This window comes from Eptatretus burgeri, chromosome 18 (genome assembly GCF_056783735.1).
Source record: "Eptatretus burgeri isolate ZD-2024b chromosome 18, Ebu_testis_v1, whole genome shotgun sequence".
NCBI classification, from domain to species: Eukaryota; Metazoa; Chordata; class Myxini; order Myxiniformes; family Myxinidae; genus Eptatretus; species Eptatretus burgeri.
This window is the reverse complement of record NC_140978.1, coordinates 37,378,530-37,404,217: the sequence shown is the minus strand read 5'-3', so window position 1 is coordinate 37,404,217 and position 25,688 is coordinate 37,378,530. Positions and strand designations below refer to the sequence as shown.

The following is a 25,688-nucleotide window of genomic DNA, read 5'->3' as shown; positions in this document are numbered from 1 at the left end:
CCAGGTGAGCTAAAAATAAATTGGTGAATCGACATTTTCTGAGCAAAATTGTCTTTTTAGCAAATACTCCAATATTAGCTGCAACTTTGCATACATATGTATAAGAAAAATACCAATCAGAGATTGCACATCCTTGGCAGGACTGCTTTTGTGGGGTGTATTTTGTGTACTGGTGTGTTACATAATTAACTAGAAGGGCACTCGGTGGAAAGCATACCTCCACCACGTAATGCCTGATCCACGAGAACATATCGGGCCCAATACCTTTTTGAAATATCATGCTATTCAGTACTTTATCGTTTTTGGCCCGATCTCTCAATGGTGAAGAATCACTTAAAATTTTTTAGTAGTCACATCCGGATCCGGATCTTCATCAAAATATAATCAATTCGTCCTTGTCACACACCCAACCTGTCCACAACTTTTTGAGATATCCTGCACACACAGACAGACAGAGAGGGGTGAAAACATAACCTCCTTCACCTTTAGTGGCAGAGGTAAGAGACATAATTAGAACTAGCACTTTATAACTGCTGGCAGTGATGACTGGGTACCAAGACGTCCCGCTTTGATGCAACCCCGCTTTGATCGGACATCTGACCCTGACCCATGATGTTTTTTATCCCCCTCCAACCAACGAAGTTGGCGGGGGATATGGTTATAATTAAATTGAATTCAGAATGGGATTAAAATAAATTCAATTCAAATCAAATGGAAGACCAAATAGGTCCAAATAGGAAGGCAATTATGATGTCATAACCTAGGCACCAATGACGTCAAAAAATCACACTCATTCCCCACGAGGAGTACTTGCGAGGTGCCAAGTTTCAATTTTTTCCTTGGTGCGGTTTCAGAGATACAGAGGTACAAAGTTTTTCCATTTTTCCAACATGGTTGCCACACCACGCGACTCATGACATCATAGTTATCATTAAAACATTCTACATGAGTTGTCGCACCAATGGTGAAAATTTTATCTCAATCCGACAAGTGCTTGCGGAGAAAAACACAAAAGTTCTATGCGGACACAAACAAACAAATGGACCCAAATGCAACACCTTCTCTGAACCCTTTGGCGAGGGTAATAAATAAATCGATAAATAAACATTTTTGGGGGAGTTTTCTTCAAATAACAAAATCAAAAAAATATATTTTGCACGTTAACCTTGTTTTAGCTCCTGTGTCCATTGGACCCGTGTTATGCAAAGTTGTCTCGGTTATTATCCATGAACCCTTGGGTTAACAAAATTTGAAAATTCTTGTGTCCGGATCCAGATGTTCATGAAAATCGAATCAATTTGGACTTGTCACACATTCAGCCTATCTATCAAGTTTTGTCAAAATCTGTCCATAACTTTTTGAGATATCTTGCTCACAGACAGACAGACAGACAGGGGTGAAAACATAACCTGCATCCACCATCTGTGGTGGAGCCAGAGGTATTACAAAATGGAGGGAAGGAGTTCAATGAGTTTGCAGATGATGTTGAACATGTGATCAAAAGGATGAATAGTGTTGACACTAAACTCACAAGTGAGCACAATGTGGTATTATAGAGGGCTTTATGAAAAAAAAATACATATATATATATATATATATATATATATATATATATATATATATATATATATATATATATATATATATATATGAAGTCAGCACGAGGGTGGGAAGTGGGATATTGTCAGAGATGACTGGAGGTAAGGGTGATAAAAGGGTAATGTTTAAGATCTAAGCATCAAAATAACCAAACAGGCACGCAAGGAAGGAGACGTAATGAGCACATGACTTGAACAAAAGAGCAGACAACAATCAACAGCAACAGACAAACAAACAGCACACTTGGCTCTGGAAATGAATCACTCAGAGCATAGAGAGACAGAGAAAAAAAAAGCATCATCGGCAAGCAAACCAGAGACTGAAATGTTCAAACAGAAACCAGAGAGTATTCAAAAATGGTCTCCAAAAGGAAATGATAATGCACATCGGAGAGAGGAAATGATGGAGCGAAGAAACACACTCTATGATTTTAATTATCATCACAACTACAGCCAGATTTGTGCAAGCATGATGCATTTAATTGTACATCTAATCGAATGATTATCAGACAAAATAGAGATACAAAGACTTTTATCTGAAAATATAAATCAATAATTTCAAAGAACAATAATTCTGAAGTACATAACATCTTAAATCTGCAATCAAAGAATTCCCGGTGATGAGATTGAGAGATCAAAAGATGAAAGTTTTATTTTATTCAAAGTATAAATGCACCTTTTTATCTTACAATTGTCTCTTTTTGTATGATTTTAACTGTGGTATGACATACACAAACCTTGTTCCACATGCTCAATCACCCGCAGCGCTTTTCGAGCTGCCCAGCCCCCCATGGACACATGATCCTCAGTTCCAGCACTTGTGGGCAGTGAATCCACTGATGCTGGGTGGCAAAGAACCTTGTTTTCTGAAACTGTAAAGGATTGGATGATGAAAGAAAAGTGATATGGCACGTGATGAAATGATAAAAGGGTCAATAATTGGTTTGTGTGAAATAAACAAAAGGGAAAGCAAATGCTCATTATTGAGGAGTTTGTGTGTTACCTAATTCCAGCAAAAGTACCCCTCCCAAGTGGTGGGAAAAATTTAAAGGTCCACAGAATTGGAATAAAAACAAAAAAATTTCATGGGATAATATAGATTTTAAAGTAATAAACAAAGAAGTGAACGTGGTTTTAAATTCATACAGTATATGTATATATATATATATATATATATATATTTTTGAGGTGTTTCAGTTGAAAAAGCAAACCTGTCTGGTACCGCTGGTAAAAAATTACAAATAAACTGCCATGACATAATCGAGGGAAACATTGTCAGCGTGCGATGGATAATGGCCACACAACTTGTTTCAGACTCGTCAGAAGTTGAATTAATTTGATAAATAATTTTCTGATCAAGAATCCTCAGGTTACGACGATTGTCAAAATCATTTTGTAAAAGGTGCCGTCTGATCGTACATGTATGAACCTGAGGTCGCGATGACGTCATGGGAGGGACAAGGGGCCAATCAAACGTTTTTTTGGGGGGGGGGGCAATTGAGTGTAAAAGGGCAGCAAATAACATTAACATCTTTATTCAAGAAAAGAACAACGATTAAGTGTTCAATGAAGCCATATCTATTCATTAAACCAAACGTCGTATTCTAATTCTGTGGACCTTCAAGTTAATCTTCAAATTTAAATTATTTCATAGACTTTAAAAAGGTTAATTATGTTACACTCTTGGTTTCACTCAGAACCAAAGCTCTGAGTTCCTTATACCGCCCATTGCAAAATGGTGGTGCAATATCAGGTGGCGGAAGTTTGATTCGTAGAAAAAGAGGGCAAAATATCCTGCTTGTGAAATAGAATTTGGCATCAACATTAATCAATGCCTGTTCTCCCGTCATTTAAAAAGTGAATGTTGCGCTTTTCAAACGTAGCACTAGCGTGGGATGCAGCTGCCGTAAACAGGAGACGGACAAACACACATACAGACACCACGGTTTGCAATATATAATGCATGATTTCCCTTCTAAGGACTTGAACACAGAAAAACAATTCAGCCCATCAAGCGTGCAGGGTAATTCCACGTAATAATGGACATGAAGCATAAAATTTGAAAATGTATTTTTCAAAAGGATTTCTGTTGGACTGTGTTTAGTTAGGTCTGAATTTTCATAATTTATGCGATATTTACTCCATGGATGATGTCACGTGATTTGGTGGCCATCTTGAAAGAACTGCCTCAACGTCTTCCGACGGTAAGTCATTCTGTCTGTTATCATTTTGTCGAAAATATGGCTATTTGATGAATGTTTTAATCCGAAGTAGTATTCGCTGATGAATATTACTGATATAGGATCAGGCTGTAACTACTTATCAACATATTTGGTCCATTTCTCTCTGTGCCTATAGATCAACATCAACGAGGCATATGCAAGCAATGAGGCTTATACAAGCTGTTAGACAACCAAATGTTCGCTGATGTATGTAAGAGATTGTATAGATATCATAAAATGCGCCCTAGCATTGACTATCCAATATGTGATCGCATGGGTTACGTCCGTTACATTGCTGAGTTATGTCCGTTACAGTGAACTCTTCAAAATATTTTAACAAACAACAGACAGATCGTATCGTTGGAATATAGAAAGTATGCTACTAATGCTTAGTTTGCTTACCGTGAATGAAAGGTATACTACAAATTCGTTATTTTGCAGGATTTAAGAATTGTGCTATGGCCAGTTTTAGTTGTGTCCATTTCGATGTTACGTCCGTTACGCCTCTTAAATGTTGATTTTTGCTTTAGTAGTAGACTACACAGTGGGGTTTGTTCCAATATCAGAAAGCCATAGAGACTAATTACAATATGTAATAAAGAAACTCTCTGTAATATGGCCAACCTTTTAAAAATTTCAACATTAGTGATGCAATTTTTGTCTCGATGTTACGTCCGTTAAGCTGGAATTACCCTGCACAAAGGTTGCCAACCTGTGACAGTTTATTTTGGATACAGTCAAGGCTCGTGAAAGAGCTAGAACACTAAACGGATGAGGGCGCAGCACGACGAAAGGAACATTGGAGGAAGGGAGGGGGGGTGGACACCAACAGCAGAGTTGAAGGACAAAATAGAGGGAGACTTGGACAAATAGTGGTGTGGGGAGGAATGGGGTGGACAGGATGAATACAGAAGGAAACTTCTTCCCCTCTCTCCCCCACTCTCCTCTCTTTACCGCTCCCCTTCCCCCCACTCTACTCTCCATTCATACCTTTTACCCCCCCCCTCTCCCAACCTTTGTTTGTTCAACCTGGTTTTGGTTCCATGATGAATTGGAGTGGTTTATGATGTCTTCCGGGTGAAATGGTGGCTCGGCAGGTACTGATGAAACTTGTGCACTCCCCAGAAGTGGCTGAGAGCCTCCCGTTCAATTTGAGCATATTTCTGTTCTGCTGTTGATAGGGTGTGTGATGCAAACCAGACGGCATTCAGAGCCATCGTCCATTTTACATGACAGAACTACTCCAATGCCGTAGGCAGAGCCACTGCATGCTAGGACGAGTTTTGTAGTGAAAGTTTATGTTTGTAGTGAATGAGAACCGTATCCTCTGTGAGTAGGAGATTGACATGATCAAACGCTGCCTGTTCATCGGATCTCCATGCCCAGCGTTCCTCCTTTCTGAGAAGTTGAGTTAATGGGGCCAACTCAGAGTTCAGATTGCGCATGAATCTCCAGTAGTACTGCACCACGCCGATAAATGAGTAAAGCTGGATTTTGTCCTGTGGCGGTGGCATGTGCCGAATCACATTTACCTTCCATGGGGGCTTTCAGCAGTCCGTCTGACATGATGATGTGCCCAAGGTACTCCAAACGTTGTTTGAAGAAAGCACACGTATCCCTATTCAAGCAGAAACCACAAGCCTCCAACTTCATTCACACTTTGTCAATATTGTTACGAATTCGCGCGCGATCGGCCGCGTACCTCTAATCGCAACCGCGTCACCCACCGGACGGACAATTCAGTCGTGACTTTCCGGAGCTAACGCCGGAACCCTGTCACGGGTGGGTCTTCAACCCCACCACGGCCGTGCCAATTGTCTACCCGCGCAAGATAGGGTCACTCACCGAATTCGATATACCTAAGTACCTGCACGGAGAGCCGACCCAGCAGCCGTACCTCGACGCAGGTCAGCTTGGGACACGAACCGCTTAAGCGGTCCGTTCCGTTCTGCAGTGATATCCGAGCGGGTATTATCACCGACCTCGCCGGATCCGATTCTATTTCACGGGCGTTTGAAACCCCACTATTTATTCCGTGATGCAAGATGGAATTTTCAATAGGGGAAAGAGGATGCAACGAACGGGATACATTCAAGCCAAGCACATTTATTTCGACAACACGTATGCAGGCAAATAGGGAACAAAAGCAAAACACGTATGCAGTTCATTTATGAAGATTGCGGGACGTACGCATGCAACTATACAGCCAAACACAATGCAAAGGAAAGAGCTAATACCGTCTATCTATAATGTACAGTCGCTTGTACAGTTTTACTTGACAGACGGTGCCACAACAACATTCATTCAAAAGGACCCCTTCACAGACAAGGAGGTCAGGCTGGACCATTTGGGTCTTTATGACGCGGGACCTGGAAGACCGAACGGGTCCCGCGAGACTGTAGCAGGTTACCTGCACCCTCGAGGTGCCTCGGTGGTCGGTGAGCTCTCTCCGGCACTCTCCTCCTGACTGCGTGGCAGAGCTGGCCCAGAGGGAAAGGCAGCACCTCTACGTCGTCCACCCCAGATGGCGAAACCACCAAAGCCACGAGCTTGGACCGCACCAGCGACGGACCCGAACGCCGACTCAAAAGACAAATGACCAACACCAATTTCCAGCTCGAAAACCACCAAAGAAAGACAGACAAAGGCCACCCCAAAGATCAAGACACGAAGCTCGCGTGCTGTCCGCCTTATATCCCCTGGGGCTCAGCGCTTCGCCCCTCCCCGTTTTCGGCTCTGCCTCCCATCGAGCCTTTTCGAGAAGCTTCTCGAAAAGGGGCGTTCCTCAGCTCCTAGCGCCTCATTCCTCGTATCCACCAATCGCGAGCGAGCTGCCTCGCCCTTCCACTCACACCAAACGCGGAGAAAAAAAGGCGGGAAAACCCGTGCACCATTGGAGGTTTCTTTTCTCGGTCTTTTTACTCGCGTTCTTGGACGGTTTTCGACACGGAAAGGGTTGTAGCGTGGTTTGTGGAGGATGGTGTTTGATAGCTGGCGTAGCGGCGAAGATGGTTAGATGGTGGCGTACTTGTGGCGATTGTAGCGTGGTTGGCGGTTGGCATGGTTGGTGGTTGTTGTTGGTGTTGTGGTTGTTTGGGGGGCGAAGTTGGTTGCTGTAATGGTGGTCGTGATATGGTCGGTCCAAAATAACGATAGCAACAGAAAAACCTACCTCAAAGGGTCACAGCCCGGTGAACACGAATAAATTCCCTCTAAACAACGGTGGGGAAACCTATCTGAACACTCACTTCCTGGGATAACTGATCTAAGGAACCTTTATGGTGTTCTGCGAATTTCCACAGCCGTAACAATATTATTGAGGTGTTCCTCAGCTGTTTTACCTGCAATGAATACGTCATCCAGGTAGGAATGTGCAGGAAGACCTCCACAAACCTGATCCATAGCTTTATCACAAAGATGTGGTCAAAGCAATCCCAAAACAGAGTTGGGTGGATCAATAGAGTCCTTGACACGTGTTGATCGTTAATGGTCATGTCTACTGAGTTCCATTTCCAGATGAAAATATGCAACCCACAGGTCGAATTTCATAAAGAATTTACTCCCTGCCAATTGTGCATATATCTCATTGATTGATTGAAGAGGTACTGCTCGATTATCAAGACCAAGGTTGACTGTAGTCTTGAAGTCCACGCATAATCCAACCTCACCATTTTACTTCAACACCATGTCTGTAGCCCAGTCTGAATATAGCACCCGTTCAATTACTCCACAGGCCTCAAGCCTGTCTTACTCAATGTTCACCTTGTCATGGAGGGTATATGGGACTGGCCTCGGTTTACAAAACTGAGGAGCCATGCCCTCCCTCACGAAGAACTTGTCCTGTATATCCTTGAGTTTACCAAGCTCATTGGAAAACGGGCCTTGATGCTTTTGAAGGATCTGCTCCAACTGACGTGCTTTTTGCACAAGGTGAATGGCTGATCAATCCAGCTTGATGTGAATCAGCCAGTCACAACTGAGAAGGGATGGTCCACTTCCTGGAACCACATATAACTTGAGACCGGCATATTAGCCCTGATAACTCACTGATACATCAGCTACTCCAATCGGCTTTATTTTCTCGCTGGTATAGGTGTACGGTGTGAGGTCCAAACTGACGAGCTCAAGATCATTCAGCTTACAAGAGGTCTGTTTTGCTTATGATTGAGACTGCAGCACCATTGTCGACTTGGAATGTGATCGGAATATTGTTAACCTCCTCTTACATCTATTGTTGGTTGAGCTTTTGGAGTTCCAAATGAATAAACACCGAACATTGGTTCAACACCCTGACCAGGGTCGTCATCCATGATTTGTACGGCGGTTGATGCTGCTCGACAGACATTTTAGATGGCCCACCTTCTGACAATTCAAACACACACTATCCTTACAAGGACAAGCACGACGGAAGTGTCAAACTCCACACCATCCACAGGCCTGAGAAGGCACCCTGTCACCCGACAGGAAGTGTTGTGATTGTGGCCCGCAGTATTCCCTGTTGTGTTGTTTCTTACCAAAGGTTGTTCATGAAGTCAGAGGTGAAATGGATACCTTGTTTCCCATTTAGATTTCCATGGTCTGACCAGTGATCACCTGTACATCTTTGAGGGACTGTTCGACAGCCAACGTAGTTTCAACTGCATTGGCAAATGTAATGTCCTCGAACTTGATGTGACGTATGACAGAAACAACCTTCTGATCTTGTAGACGGCAATAAATCTATCCTTGAGCCTGGCTGGATGCTCATCGGGCGTGAATTTATAGGTGACAAATCGATGTTTCAGTCTTGCCACAAAATCAGTTCCGTGTTCTCCTGAGTTCCTCGTCAGATTGTCAAATTTACACATCACTCGCTGCGGAAAGAGCCCGGTAACTTATCGAAGACCCCAGGGCCCAATCCGCGGAGCCTGTCCGGTCCCGGGGAGAGGCCATCTTTTCCCCACAAACTTTTCGCAGACCCTGGGACCAGATCTCTCGAGCCCATCTTGTAAACTGGCAATAAATCTTTCCTTGAGCCTGGCTGGGCGCTCATCAGGTGTGAACTTGCAAGCGACAGAAAGATGTTTCAGTTTTGCCACAAAATCGGTGATGCGTTCTCCTGAGTTCCTTTTCACATTAACAAATTCATACATTGCTAGCTGCGGAGATTTTTCAGCCTTGGTATATTCCTTCAACTTCTGGACGATAAATTGGAAAAACTTCGTCTTTTGGCTTGTTGGGATGGACCAGGTCGCATAAAAGCTGATAGTTGTCTGATGACGGTGAAGAAAGAAGAATGGCCTTCCTTGTCATTTTGTTGTCCACCATTTGCAATGAAATAGAACTCCAATTGTTCAGCAAAAAGTTAAAAATCATCACCACTGAATGCAGGAACTTTACCATGGATACTTGCTTTATTGACGGCCATCTTCGTTTCCAATTGTGGTGTTCACCGACAATATATGAACAAGAGACTAGGCCTGAGGAAAAAGAAGAATACCAACATGCACGGGGAAAAGTACCACGTAAAAGCGAGGCAGTGTAAAAACAACGGTTTACAGAAAATGATATGTGCAAAGTCGAAACCACGTAAAGTCCGTAAACCAAACCCGTATAAAACAAGGTTTTACTGTGTCAAACTATTTGGATTACATTTGGGAAAACAGACAATAGCTACAAGTGAACTGCAACTGATGTATAAATACCTGTTCTGCAGCCAAGTAATTCTGTAATACAGGAGATAGACCGGTCATTTGCAATCACACGTGACACCAAGTTTTGGTGCTCGGCACCTCCAGTGTGACTCCTAAGTGCGCGTTCCCCCATATTCCTGGATCCCAATATCGAACGTCTTCTCACCACGGACCTTGCATCTGCCCTTGTGAACGGACACCTTCACGAGCCAATCCAGATAGTCGACGTGCTTCAGCGACAAGGAAGTAAAATGGCAAAGCTTTGACATTCTTCATATTCCATTTTCGTTTATCTTTACAATTGACAGTGTGCAGACAAATGAACTACTTCCTGCTTAATCAGAAGTTTCCAGTAAACACTTAAATAATGTATGTACGACCTGTTGTCAAATAAAACTACTTAGTCACAAGCTCTCCACTTTCCATGTGCGTTGCGATCTCCCTGGCCGCCCTACAAGTTATTTCCGCTTCGCTTTTTCCGCTATCTCTTCACCCACTGGATGCTTTGCCTGTCCATTGGTTGCCACAGCTGTGGGATGGCGATCTGCTCATGGTGGAGCATTTTCGATCAATACATCCATCCTTTGGGACCATACTCTGTACAGTAGTCTCCTTGGCTATTGGGCACAATCCTGGACAGGTCACCACTCCGACACAGGATACTCGAATGGCTCAATCATCCCAGCATGCTGGTACTCATTTTTTGCCGACCTCAGAAGGATGATGGGCTGAATCAACCCCACCTGGTATTAATTCAACAGCCGAGTGGGATTTGAACTCTGCACCCGAAGATACCAAGCCCACCACCCTAACCATGAAGCCAACATCAGGCAGGCATAACTTTCAAGAAATGCTTCATCATGCAGGGGTTTCCTTATTTTTTGGAGTAGGAGGCTACCATTGAAAAGTAGCAGGTTACCATCACTGCGAGCGAAGCTGTATGGCCGGAGTCCAGGGCCCTAGAAGCCGGAGGATCATAGATGGCTGGAGATGCATTCTAGCATGATTTCTGACATGAAATAGTTCTCATATTATCATGCTGTTGGGGTGGAAAACCACAAAAACAGGTGGATTGGCCTATTCTGGATGTAGTTGCATTAACATACTGACTGACTGACTGGTTGACTGAAATTCAGCTATACTGTATAGTTAGTTCAAGTCGATGGTACATGCATGTACCTGTGGTACCAGTATTCAGTTGGCCAGTTCACAGCTGCTCATACGTGGCCTTCACTTCAGTGAATAAACGGCGATTTTCAGTGCAAATAACCACGAATAATAACATGTACAAAAGCTGCTTTAAGCATAGAGGCTAATTACTTTATAAATTAAAAAGGCACAACGGGTGACCGTGTATTTTGGAGCCGCATCACTTGACGAAAGCTCAAAATGGACTCTGTGAAACACGTGTTTCGTGAAACAACGACGTCGCACTCGTGAGAGTGCAAGTTTAGACCAATTACTGATGGCCAGAAGCTTACCTCCCATCCAGATGGCCAGAAGCCAGAAATCTTTGGACTTCTTCGAAAATCCAGTCAAACAGGGATTTTCGTTTTGATGCCATCGTTTCGGCACCGAAACTGCGAGGCCTACAAAGTTTATTTTCTTGAGGTCATTGCTGTATGGTATCAGGCCAACAGTCCAAAACGAGGCTAAAGCAGAGAACTCTCTATTGCAGGAGGCGTGTTTTAGCTGCTTGTGTTGTGCTTGACCTGGTGAGAGTACTAACAGTAAAAGTAAGCCCGCTTTTATCGTAATACTAATGTGTTTTCGTCTCGGATTTCAAAACAGGATGTAGAGATTTCGTGGTGACAAAAAAATAAAAATCGGCGCTGAAGTAGGCGGTGACCTTTGACATTATTTCTCTGAGTAGACGGCTGCGGGTCACCGGGAACCAGCTTCTAAGGAAACCCCTGATCATGTCTGGAAAGTGTTCTGCAAATACTCTGCAAGTACTACAGTCAAGAGGTCCTGTCATTCCATGACTTTGGATATGTGACAATGGATGTCATGAAGTGCATTGAGCGAGGTGAGTCATGTCAGGTGAGGTATGGAAGCAGGACGGTGTTGGAGCAGTGTGTCACTGGATCCACTTTCTGCCGGTACTCCACGGGCCTCCGTCTTGCCATCCCCCAGGCAGATGCCTGGCCCATCCATCTCCTTGAGATTCTGATCATCCTGCTGAAAACACGTGGCACGTGGTCGGCCCATTGGCATCCTCCACTCATGAGGCTCTCTTGCTGAGAGAATCTGGTGAGCAGGATCAGCATCAGGAAAATGAGCCACATGTCCATACAGCCGCAGTTGACGCTCACGGACTATGCAGGTAACAAATCTCATTTGTCTCTCTCAGCAACCGCTCGTTAGACACAAAGTCTGACCAGCGATAGCCATGGATTCTCCGAAGAGACCTGGTACCAAAGGAATGAAGTCTTAATCTCAGATCCTTGGTCAGAGTCCAAGTCTCACGTCTGTAGAGCAAGACGGAAAGCACCAAGGACTTGAACACTCAGACTTTCGTCATCTTGCTCAGGTACCAGCAGCGCCACATCCCATGATCCTGTGAATCCATGACTCCCCGGGCCCGACCCAGACATCCATTGACCTCTGGCTCGCAGACAGCAGAGACATGAATGTCACTGCCAAGGTAAGTGAATCTTTCTGTGACTTCAACATCCTCACCACAAACAGGTACAGACAATATAGCAGCATCCAAGATGTCATTGAAAGCCTGGATCTCATATTTGATCCAGGAAACTCGTAATCCCAGTAGCTCCGACTCCTCATTCAGCACCTCGAGGGTCACCAAAAGGATATCTAGAGTCTCTGCAAAGAAGACTATCATCTGCAAAATCAAGGTCAGAGATGTTGACGGCACCGCAACTTGATCTCTCCGACATCCTCCCCAGAATCCAGTCCGTACAAGGGCTGAAAAGTGTGGGGGCCAGTACACACCCCTGACGAAATCCAGTAACAGCTGGAAATAAGTCGGAGATGGTCCACATCTCACAGCACTCTCAGTACCAGAGTATAGTTCAGACATCAGATCTATCAGTTTTGGTGGCACCCCATAAAGACCAAGAATCCTCCAGGGGGCACCCTGATTCACGGAATCGAACGCTTGGAAGAGATCAACAGAGGCGGCAAGCAGTCCTTGCTGAAACTCTCATCTGTGTTCGGTGAGGACCCGACGAGCAAGGATACAGTCAATAGTTGACCTTGGTGAAAAGCCTGACTGCTGTGGACGCTAGTGCTCAAGCAAACGGTGGTGAACCCTCTCAAGAATTATCCGAGAAAAGACCTTGCCCGGCACTGAGAGCAGCGTCACCCCTCGGTAGTTGCTGCAGTCTTGGCGATTTTTCTTCCCTTTCCAGAGAGGGACAACAAGGCCCCTCTTCCAGTCAGTTGGGATGATGCCTGTGTTCCAGGCAGAGCACAGAACTACATGCAACAACACGAGTGCAGCATTTCCACCAGCCTTGAAGTTCAGCATGGATGCCACTGATCCCAGAAGCTTTACCCCATTTCAACCAGTTCACCGCAGCCTGTGTTTCCACAAACGAAGCTGGATCACAGTTGATTGGAGGGTCAGCAATAGGGATTGTAACACTCCTGACATCCAGCTCGACAGCTGGTGGATCGGCCTGTTACAGCCGCTCAAAATAACCAGCCTAGCGAGCCTTCACTTCAGACTCCTCTGTCAAGAGCCCACCACCCTCTGCTCTAACTGCAGTACAACGATGGATGGGCTTGGGGGAACACAATATGTGAATTCCCCTGTAAGCAGGATGAGAATCACTTGATCACAGATGATGCTCTACTCCCTCACAGATTCCTCACATATAAGCCTCCTTGTCCACTCTTTGCGCATGTACAGTTTTACGCCTCAGCTCCCTGAACAGCTCAGTCTGCCATTAATCCTGGCCCTGCGACTGGTCAATGGTATCCAGTGTCCCTTGAGAGAGAAAATTCTTTTTCGCCCAATGGTGATTTCCTAGACATCCACCGGCAACATCAAGGATGGTGGTCTTGAAGGCACTCTACAACTCCTCAGGGTTCCCCAAAGCACCCAGACATCCCAACTCCCCACTCAGCCTGTTCGTAAACTCCTCAGCTACCCTCTCATCCTTAAGCTTGCCAACATCTAGCCTAGGCTGGGATGGTACCATTCTCCTGGATTTAAGCTGAAACTTCAGAGTTGTTACAACAAGCCTGTGGTCGGTATTGAGAAACTGAGCACTCCCGTAGACCCTGCAGTCCTGGATCATCCTCCAGCGACTATCAACGAGAACATGGTCAATCTCCTTTGCCACACCACCAGCATTGGAATTCCAAGTCCAGCGCTGAGCCTGTGGGTGCTGAAACCATGAATCAGCCACCCTAAGCCCATGACTTCTTGCAAAGTCAAGGAACTTGGTGCTATTCTGGTTCACAGTTCCAATTCCATGTCGACCAACGCCTGTCTCATCACCATCCCTATCAGTTCCAGTCGATGCAGTGAAATTCCCCAAGACTAGAAGAGTATCTCACCTGAGGCACTTATCCACCACAGACTCCAGCGCGGCATAGAATGCGTCCTTCACGGTGAGATCACTTGCCTCAGTCGGAGCAGATATAGAGACCAGGGAAACTACCCCCAAGGAGTGATGAATCCTTTGTCTTAGAATATGCTCGTTTAACGGTGTTACCTCAATTATCATTGGAGTCAGCTTGTTGGATACAGCTACAGCAACTCCTTGGGCATGGTAACCATCAGAGCGACCAGATTAATAGTAGGTGTAACCACCCGCCATGATCTCGCCACTATCCAGTGTTTGAACCTCAGAGAGTGCTGCAATACCTATGTTCAAACGCTTGAGCTCAGATGATACCAGAGGCAGGTGATCATCCTTTCTAGGAGATGGGACATTCCAGGCACCCACCTGAAGGGCCGCCTCAGGTTAACCCAAGGAGACTGTCGTCTGGTGGATGACACCTCAGCACTACTCCGCCACACACCACCGCAATCTGACCCCAGAGGTTTGCCTCCTGGTTTTCTTCCTATCAAGGAATGGGGGCCCCGAAGGCTTTGCCCTAATCCCGTCATCCGGTGAGCTGCCCGGTGGAGGGCAGCAGCACAGGCGGTACTCCCACTGAGTGGGTTATCAGATTTCCTTGCATTTGTTGGTTTTACGGTGGCCACAGTGCAAATCCTGCCACCAACCTCCTAAAAAGAAAAATGTAACCCAACTGCAGGAGGACGTCCACAGACACAGTTTGGCATGAGAAATGGATGGCTGTTGGCTCACAAGGAGCTCCTCCACCCTTTGACAGGGTGGATATTTATCCACCCTCCTCATAGTTCATAGTTCATATCTATCCACCCTCCTCACCAGAAAACCTGGTGGGGGAAACGGTTTAGTCACCGACAACCCGACCATGAAACAGGTTAGTACAGGTTTACATGGTACCCGTGGGAAGACATAGATCTAATCTGGCTTGACCTGACAACAGAGGAGGTGAGTGTGTGGTGGCAATGGTTGCATGCTTGGCTTGCCTTTAACCACAATGAGAACAATTGTGAATATCAGTGGAAAGGTAAATAATTCTGCCCAAAATGTTACTCCTCGTAGTTTGTCTTAGTCTGACTTGATCAACAACCAACAACCCGAACAGCTAACTAAAGCAATGTCAGAAGCCTTTGTCCATTTTGAAAACGCGATCACCATATTATCTGACAATGATCCAAATATGGAAGTAAGTGGCCATTTTCAGGGTTATAGAAGAAAGCTGCCGGTGCTTCAAGGAAATATACAAATTGAAAGAAATGCAAGCACATCAGACAAGCATCAATGGCTTCTTCAAGCGTCAAACGCCAGCAGAACCCAGGGCATCAACTCCAACATCAAGCATCGACTTTCCATCGAAGCAGGTCTGCCTCTTCCTCCCTGTACCTCCTCACTGCACACCCGCTCCTCTCTCGCCCCAATAAGCAATCTCACCACTACATTTTGGTGAGTACCCCTGTAACTCTTCATTCAATTGTCCATTTGTGTATTGAATGTGTTCTTTATTGATTTGCTTAATATTTTCTCGAATACGTGGTTACGTGACATTAACGCTATGTTAAAGGAACCAAAAATGTGCCCTGGGAATGCATAACCCCATTATAACATCTTGTCCTTGGGAATATCTCATCTGCTTGAAGTTGCTTTTGCTTAACATCACACTTTTTGAGGAAAGCATCCATGGCGTAAAGTGGAAACTTGCTGTACTGGAAAATGCTTTTTAATTTTTCCAGGAATTTCAAGAACTGTGCAAACCCTGTTAAAAGATAATTATTTAAACAGATTACAGAGGAAAAGGACATTAAATGCGTCGTAATGAATTGTGGTGTTTAGACACAAGCAAGGATGGCAGGGAGATGAATGTCTGTCTACACATTATAGCGACGCATATCTAGTATCAAAATGAACTAGATATCTGCGATCACAAAACGATCGCCAAGGATAAGCCTCGACCGGCTATGGGAGGCTTACCCTTCCTTGATGATTTCCCGTGACACCCTTGGCTCGCGATGGCCATTTTTTTTTCAGACCACCATATGACCTTGACCTTCATAATTTAGGGATAGTGTGTAAAATAAAATGTGTCCCCATCTACAATCTATCCGTAAAACTCAACATTGTGATAATTAAAGGAAAATTATTCAAGTTGTGATCAAAAAGGTGTTTAATTACGTCAAAATCTGAAAAAGTAGGTTGAGGACTTTAAGATTCCCCATTGGCAAAATTAAGAGATGACAAAAAAACCACCTTTTTTCAGACTGCCATTTGACCTTGACCTTTAACTCAGAGGGGTATGATATAAATTAAGTGTGAATGCACCTTGCTCTCAGCTATCTGGAGAGGGCAATCTTGTTCTGATCAGACAATCCTGAGTCGCGTTTTGGTGAAAATGTTAAAATGTCTATGATTGGGTCATTGCCTTAAATTTGGTGGGTTTTTTTTCTAAGTGGTGGTTTAGTACTCCGAGAGGGGTCTTAGAAACTCTGTGGTACCATTTAAAAATTGGGGGTGCTAATTATAAAAACAAACCGTACAACAGCAATAAGCCTTCCCCTATGGCCGATCCTGTAGTTTAATTACATTACTCTTATTCTAAAATGCTCATTAAGTAGATAACTGTACTATAATAAGCATTTATTAATCCTCTACGTGTCATTTCCACAAATGTATATATATATATATATATATATATATATATATATATATATATATATATATATATATATATATATATATATATATATATATATATATATATATATATATATATGAAGACCACAAGGGGAAAACCGGTGATGTCACTTTTTATAAATTTCAGGGTTATTGCAGCTGCCAATAGTTGGCAACATAAGGTTTCCTCTCACAATATTACTTTAACAAATAACCAGGGGTGTCACATAATTTATATGGTATAAAGTTTAGCCGTGCAATGAAAAAACAAGTGTTGTCAAAGCTGAACAAGTAGAAACCCAGAGTTGTCAGTACTTTACTCCTGGTTATGTCCCTTTCATTCATGTTAACTGTTCCACCATAATATTCAGAGTTGAGAAACTAAAAAATGAAAGGTTGTAAAACTTTCACAGCATAAACTCTGAGCACTACAATAGCCTATTTGGTTATATCATGGATCTATTATTTTTGATCACAGGTTTTGTGTTCTGCAAAGTATTAAAATTAAAATTTTCACTCAGATAAGATTGGCTTTCTGCATCATTCATGTTAACTGTTCCATCATAATATTCTGAGTTGAGAAACTAAGTTATAAAAGGTTGTAAAACTATCACAGCATAAATTCTGAGCACTACAATGGCCTATTTGGTTATATCATGGGCTCTGTTGTTGGTGCATATCGTGGTGCAAGCCTGGTCAAACCTTTATTGTGACTTTTATGGGACCCACGCCGTGGCTTAATGGTTAGCGAGTCCGAGTACCCATCCTCATTCGATGTACCCATCACCCAATCAACCTGCTTAGGTATATGAGGGAGTCACATGAGGCGACTTCGGCTATCGCGGGGGTGGTTTATCCTTGGTTTCCTCCCGGTTTTCCATCATATTAAGTAGTACGGAGTAAGAAATGGAGAATCCGTCGTCATATAAGCGAAATACCCTTGAGTATGGCGTTGAACACCAATCAAACAAAAAAACAATGACCGTTTAATGTTGAAAAAAATAATCTATGATCGCCAAAGTCATGTAATGTATGCTAATAACCAACAAGCATGAATTTGCAACACATCCTGGGTTAAAATTGCATGGCAATTATTAAACAAGGGAATAACCAGTGATGTCAGTTTGCAACATTGATTCGTTCTTTGCTCTTAAATTAAATAACACAGAAGCATGGCAAATGCGACATGCTTAATTTGATCGGCCAATGATCACTCTTCCTTTTGCTGGAAAAGAAAATTTATATGACAGTTATTAAACAGTCCACCAAAGTCTTGAAACTTTGTTTTTCAGTTTCTTCAAAATTGACTTATCCAGACATCTCTGGTTTTCCCCTTGTGGTCTATATATATATATATATATATATATATATATATATATATATATATATATATATATATATAGTCATTCGCTCCATACACACAGACCCGCTGGCCTCACTCACTCAACAATCAACATGTCTCCTTTCCGCTCTTCAACTCGCACTCCATCGCTGAACTCAGCCATCCTGCTCACTCCATCCCCTAACTACCTCGTGCTCCCACATCGTCCCTTACACTACAGCATGTTCTATTTAACACTACGTAGCTAAGCTACGTCCCCTCTACACACTCACAGTCTGTCACTGTCCTCAAATAATCAACAATCAATTTCCCCTCCTATATCTCAACTACAATCCCTCTAACTAATCCATTCCACGGGCCCCATGAGGACTTACCCCTGCCCCATGAAGCCGGTCAAACTATCACTAACCCATCCCCCTAACTAGTGTTATCCTGTGCCCAAGCTCGGGGGTCTTCCACCCCTTGCCTGGGAATCCTGTTCACCCGAAAGCGAGGCTTGCTTTTGTTCTCCATTTTTTTTTCACATGCGCAGCACCAGCGCGGCAACTCGCAGCTCGCGCACCTTGCACCTTGCCCGTGACGTCATGCAGCTGCTCGCGTACCTCCTCCCTCTTGGACGGCATCATCCGGCAGGGATTCACCCTCCTGCCGGATTCCAACCACACATGCAGCCATGACGTCACGCTGTGCATTGAAAGCAAACATCGCACTCCGAGGGGTTCCCCAGGCGAGCACATGTGCTCTGCCCGTCCGTAACCTGCGCAGGCCACATAGAGTTTCACACACGCGCCCGCCTGGAGAACCCATCCATTCCGAATCCATATCCAGCCTACCTTTTGTCCGTCGCGGGATCGGCAACATCTACCGCGTATGTTTCCGGACCGGGTTTCACCTGCGCAGGCGAGCACACGGCGGCCTCGTGCGCTGCACGGCCCGAACCTCGCGCTCGCTGCTGGGTAAACCTGGCGCGGTCCCCACAATAGCTACGGCCGCTACTCGGCCCTTGTCCATCTGTCGCCGTCGTCTCCGTCACACTCTCGCGCTCAAGTTCCATTCCACACACGCATTCCTGTGTGTCACGAGACTCGCACACCGCGCCATTACACTCACACCGGGAGACGAGGCTGCATGTTCGCGCATGCCCACAGTCATCTCCTTTAAACACAGCGATCTCACACACGCTGTCCCTCTCACACACCGTGCTTCTTTCACACACGGCGCGCTGGGAAGCACGCACTCCGGCACACTCGTGACCACACCACTCACACACGGGGGTGTACTCACACCTTTCACCACACACACCGGGACAATCACACTGGGGAATCGGGTCACCACCAGGGGTTCCGGGGCCTCCATACCCCCCAAGCTCCTCGTGCACCCGTCTACAGCACTCGCCCCCTCAACTCCGCTTGGCACGACCGAACCCACCTGGTCGTGAGTCACCTCAAGGGGGCATACTCCCTCCCCTCGTTCCTGGAGGAGGCTATCCAGCTGCTTGCACTGGGTCCCAACACGTTCCGCGAGCTCGCCCCCATTGTCCTCCACTACCTCCGTGTGTGTGCTCGTCTTTACCCCCATCTTCATCGTGTAGTCTCTCCTTTACCGTTCCCACCTCCCGCGTCTCTGTGACTTCCGTCATCTCTTTAATTATTACTGCCGTCGTCTTTATTTCTGTCACCTCGTGTCTCGTCCTACCCGTCTCCTGTGTCTCTGGCAAACCTTCTATTTCCTTTGTTGTCCCTGTTACTTCCCTCTTTTCCATTCTTGTTTGTGCCTCCTTTATTAGGGTAGGTCCTAACTGTTCCTTCATCCGACGAGTGGTGTCGATCAAGTACTGCATCACCGACATTGCTCCTCGTGGTGATATCACACGTTCCACCTTATTGCGCTGTTCCATTTCCTGGCTCCTTTTGAGCCGTTCCTCCTCTCGGAACTTTCTGAGTTCTTCGTTCTCCCTCCGGAGTTTTTCAATCTCCGTGGACGCCAATTCTGCTTTCTCCTCGAATTGGTTAACTTCAAATTCATGTTCTTTTTGTTGTCTCTCCCACTGTTCCTCTCGTTCTTCCCTCTCCAATCTCGTTGTCTCCTTCAATTGACTGATTTCTCCTTCCTGCTTCATTCCTTGCTCCTTCACTTTCTCCTCGTACTCCAACCTATTTTTTTCCTTTTGTCGTTCAGTTTCAAATTCATACTCTTTTTGTTTTCTATTCCACTGTCTCTCTTGTTCCTCATTCTGTAATCTCGTTATTTCCTTTAATTGGCCGATTTCCTTTTCCTGTCTTATTCGTTCTTGCATCTCATTGTTTAGTCTGGCCTTCGCTTCCAGCTGTTCGATCCTGTACAGTGTGGTTCCTTAACGTTTCATTCTCCGTTTTCGTTCTTCCTTCTCTCACCATTCTTAGCTCGTTTTGTAATTTCTTCTCTTTGTTTTGGTGTTCCTGTAACTCAGAAGCTTTCTTTTCTAATTCCTTTCTCATCTCCACACACTCCAACCTGTTTTTTTTCCTTTTGTCGTTCAGTTTCAAATTCATACTCCTTTTGTTTTCTACTCCACTGTCTTTCTTGTTCCTCATTCTGCAATCTCGCTTTGGCTTCCATCTGTTCGATCTGTACAGTGTGGTTCCTTAACGTTTCATTCTCCGTTCTCTCTCTTTCCTTTTTTAACGTCCTTAGCTCGTTTTGCAATTCCGTCTCTTTGTTTTCGTGTTCCAATAACTCAAACTTCTTTCCATTTTTCCTCACTCTCTTCATTCCTTTTCTTGCACATCTCATCCCTTTCCCTGCTCATCTCATCATACTTCAACCTTGCTTCTTCTTTAAATTGTTCCTTATCTTCCCGTTCTCTTTTTACCTTCTCTTCTCGGCTTTTTCTGTTCCATTTTCCTCTTCCTACCTCTCGCTCCAGATGTTCCTCTACTCTTTTTATTGCCAAATCGTGTCTCCATTTTTGCTATTCGAGCTCGGCCTTCCATTGTTTCTCCCATTGTTTCCGAAGCCCGCCAATGTCCGCCTGCCATGCCCACGTGGTTTGAAACGGTTGTGAAGAGCGCTCGCCTCATGTCGTGCCGTTCGTTGCGCCAAAAATAGCCGCTCGCTCCGTGCTGCGCTGAGGTGCGATCGTGCCGCCATTATGCGACTCCGTTTGCCGGGAAAGTCCGTGCTCAGTATATGGGGTTGAGCTCCCCCATTGATTAAAATTACAAGTACCGTCCCGGGCCATGGATTCTACATTACTACACATATCTAATCCACCCGGCACCCGTTCGCCTTGAAAAGCCATCTTGTTCCATGGAATAAATTATTTTTAAATCACTCGAATTTGGGGAACACGGAGGGTCGCTTCACTCACCCCTGATCCGGTTCCGTGAATTTAGTTGGAGACTGAGGTGGATTCGAATCCTACTCCTGACACCAGTGTTACGAATTCTGGTCCGCCAGGTGTGCGAGCGATTGCGTAACTCCAATCGCAACCGCATCGCCCACGGGACGGACAATTCAGTCGTGACCCTCCTGGAACTACCCCCAGGAGCCAGTCACGGGTGGGGGTTTAACCTCACCATGATCGTGCCAATTTCCCACCCACGCAGGATAGGGTTGCTCGCCAAATTCGACCTACCTAAGTACCTGCGCGAGTGGTCGACCGGGCGATCGTACCACGCCACAGGCCGACTCGGACACGAACCGCTTAAATGGTCCGTTCCGTGCTACAGTGATAACCGAGCGGTGTTATCGTCGACCTCGACGGATCAGATTCTGTTCTTTACCCTGGGTGTTCAAAACCCACTACTAATTTATTCCGCGATTCAAGATGGCACTTTCAATGGGGAAAGAGACGACGAACGGGATACATTTCACACAAGGGCATTTATTATAGCAAGCACATATATACAGGCAACAAGCAAAGTACTACTACCGACTACGATGATTTACAGTCACTTACACAGGTTTAGTTAACAGACGGTGCCACCAGTTGCACATGAAAAAAACCAAAGGAAAAACCCTCCTCACAGGCAAAGGGGTAGACGGGGTTCGTAAACCTTTATGCAGTGGGCCGTGGGTGACCGAATAGGCCCGCCAGACCGTGCTGGTTACCTGCCCCCTCGAGGGGCGACAGTCGGCGAGCCCTCTCCGGCACTCTCCTCTCGTGCGCGCCTCGGCCCGGGACCACTGCTCGCAACCCTCACGGCTTGGCACCCAGGAGAGACGAGCCTTCGACGATCCAGAGCCCACTTCGACGATCCAGAGCCCAACGAGTCCAAACACGACGATGCAGAGCCCGACGAATCCAAACACGACGATCCAGAGCCCGACAAATCCAAAAACGACGATCCAGGCAGGAAAGAGGAAGAATCCAACACGATGATCCAGGCAGGAGAGAGGAGAGCTCAAACACGACGTCCACCAAGAGTGCGAGCCCACATGCGGTCTGCCCTATATAGCGCGGGGCTCTGCCCTATCGCTCCACCCCATTTTTGGCTCCTCCTCTCCTCCAGACCTTTCGAGAAGCTCCTCAAAAAGGGGCATCTCCTCCTCACGGCCACCTCACACCCCGTATCCACCAATCGCCAGCGAGCTCTCGCGGCCTGTCCCGTCAGTCCCCATGCCGCAAAAAAGGCGGGAAAACTCACGGGGCCTTCGTTTGAAGTCTTCGGACGGTCCAAAATAACGATAGAACAGAAAAAGGGCTATCTCAAAGAGTGGCAGCCCGATGAATCACACGAAATCACTTTAAACAACGGTGGGGAACTATCTGCACATAAACTTAGCGTCATAACTGATGTAAGGACCCTTTATGGTGTATTGCGAATTTCCACAGCCATAACAATATATATATATATATACATACATACATACATACATACATACATACATACATATATGATGTTATAAATAGTGTGAACAAGCTTTGATGCATCACGGATGATGATGGTTGTGGTCAAGTTTCATCAAACTCCTTTATGTAGTTTCAGAGAAGAAGTTGCAAGTGTTTACGGACAGATGACGCATTATCCCATATGTTCGCTGGAACTACTTTCCAGGTGAGCTCAATATGAGGTTGAGGAATAATTGGAGGGAATGAGGTATAGGGAGGAGAGTTATACAGTTGCTTGTGAAACTTGCTTTGATAGAAGTTGCCATTGGCGGAAATGCTGAAAGACGTACAAGCTACAGTGAAGGGACATGAAAAAGAAAAACTTAAAGGAGAGGAGGAGCAACCATTAAAGTGGTGTTTGCTTTCTGACTCAGAAATTAGGTGTATTGATTTCACGTTGTCATATCGATGTCACACCAAGAGAAGCTGCAGTGCAGTGAGCCATCATGAAGCCGGAGTTGAGACCACCATCGAGTACAAGGAAGGCTGGCAAACTGCTCATTGCAGGGTTGACCATTCTCGCAATGCGTCGCTCACTTAGGGACGCCAACTCATGGACAGCAATAGCCAAGTAATCCAGGACCTGTTGTGCACACATCCTACAATTATACTTAAAACACACACACACATTAAAACAAAACTTTGTATATTTTTTTCTGAGGAATCGAAGAGAAAAGATTGAGGAAGGTGCTTTGGCTTCTTCAGGATTATCTCATAACTACTTTTTGAAGACATTATTTATTGAAGGTGTGATCGGAGGTTTGGATGAACCTGAAAGTAAGTATGTGGTTTAAGGGGTGGTCTTTGTTTTGGGGATCTCTTGGTACAGCCGTGCAGGGGTAGCGGTGTTCTACAATGCTCCCCGGATAGGGTCAACGATGGTGAGTCAGAACGGTCATTTTCACACTGCTCTCATAATAATAGTTCAGTTTCATATGACACTTACAAAATGGACTAAATCGGGGCTTATATCTCTGAGAGACAAAAACGAAAAAAAAAATTGTGTCAAATTTGCTAATCCATTTTTCTTTAGAAATGCATAAATAACAAAAATATGATCCGAAACAGTGTAACAGTGCACATGTTTAAATAAACAAATTGTTTTGTGAAACCTCCAGTGGTGGATTTACAACTTGGCAAGGATACAATTATGAAGTATTGTAACATCAGAGAGGAGGGATGGGCTAGAAATTGCGTATTCAAAATAAAGACCATTTACTGCACCGTAGTCCCAAGAAGGAAGCCAGCCATAACAATACACATACATACACGCACGCACATACATACATACGTACACGCACATACATACATCCACACACTACATACATATACACACATACATACTGTTGCGGTTCTCGGAACCGCATGCATCCAACAGACAGTGGTCCCAAGACGGTTATTCCATTATTATGCATGTAGATAGTCCCTTTCCTTTTGTCTAACGGGCCAACAAGGGACTGAGTTACGATGATCTCATAGCTAGGTTTGCTTACATCATTTTTTCTTCATTTCGTCTCTACTCTTCTTTTTGTCTGATTATTCCTGAGGTAAATCAGCCACGTGTGCCTTCGCTGTGAGGTGGGCCCTCACGAAGGCCAGCGTGTGCAGCGCCGCTGTGAGGAAATGACGGCGCACAGCCCTCGTTCCCAAGCGAGCCCGAAACCCAATGTGTGCAGCGAGTCATATAGTGCCCTTTGCAGTGCAGGATTATCAACTCGAGCTTCCGATGATCTGGGGAAGATTGCCGGTTGCTTTAAAAAGGCATACAAATGAATACCTCTTAAGAGGCTGCACGAATGGTGTTTTTTCACAACACAGATAAAGGCAAGGCCGATAAAGGCGACTCCACACCACGTTGGGCGGGATACGAGTCTGCGAGGTAGAAGCGGCTTGTTCCTTTTCAACCTCAATATCCGACATATTGGTGTTCGCACGGAGTCGTGCGAACGCGGGCGCTGGTCACACTGGCCACACTGGCCACTGTGTAGAATGTGCTCGAAGGCAGACACGTACGCCGCTCGCAAAACATGCATGGATTTATCCATAACGATGTACCTTCGGCCCTCGCTGGCAGCAGCGGATTCCCCACGGATGGTGAACGTCTTCTCGTCTCTACGGCCAGCGAAGCTGCGATCGAGCCGGGGAATGCACAGTGCGGGCCGTGTTGGCGCGCGCGTTGATCGGTGCTGGTCGGACGCCCGAGTGGGCTTGCGGGACCCTCGACCGGTTGCCAGGGCACGGCCTGGGGGTTTTTGCGGGACAATTCGCATGCCAATTTCGGTGTGGGCGATTCGTGTCATGTCGTGGGGTCGGAGCGAAATATGTTCGCTGTCTGGGATGACCTTGCCGGAAACGAAGTGAGGTGGTTTCTGGCCAAAGTGAGGGGTCGGGGCCAATCGGAGCGCCCAAATCAGGTGATGACGTTACGCTTTAGGGTGGCCCCTCCCCCCGCACTGAAGTCCTATAAAGGTCGGAGCAGTCCCTCCGCATTTTTCTCTTTCTCTTTTGCTCGCTCGCTCTGGCCTCACCCTAGTCTCTCGGCACGACCCGCCTCCTGCTGTATGGACTCTGCCTCCTCATCTCCGCCCACACGACGTCAACCCCACCCGCCTACCTGGTCCCGCCTACCACTCCGTCCACGCACCCTGGACTCCGCCCCTTCTCCACTCAGGCCCCTCCTTCCCGAACACGGTCTCCACACGCTCTGCTGAAGCCAGAGACGATGCGCTAGCTGTCGGGTGCCGCACTACGGAGCATCCCCCGG

General features: G+C 45.6%; 1 protein-coding gene and 1 long non-coding RNA gene across 4 annotated transcripts in view; one reads left to right on the top strand and one right to left on the bottom strand.

Moving 5' to 3' along the window:
• Nucleotides 1–25,688, bottom strand: part of HAL (histidine ammonia-lyase) — a 132,366-nt gene that overhangs the window by 16,769 nt on the left and 89,909 nt on the right. For both annotated transcript variants that reach the window (XM_085864055.1, XM_085864054.1), the window contains exons 16-17: nucleotides 23,342–23,507; nucleotides 2,336–2,470 (exon numbers count right to left, since the gene is read on the bottom strand). In XM_085864055.1, coding sequence (XP_085720181.1) covers nucleotides 2,336–2,470; nucleotides 23,342–23,507 — 301 coding nt within the window. The remainder of the gene's footprint in view (nucleotides 1–2,335; nucleotides 2,471–23,341; nucleotides 23,508–25,688) is intronic.
• Nucleotides 1–25,688, top strand: part of LOC147008902 (uncharacterized) — a 96,672-nt gene that overhangs the window by 1,713 nt on the left and 69,271 nt on the right. The gene's annotated exons all lie outside the window — the stretch shown is intronic.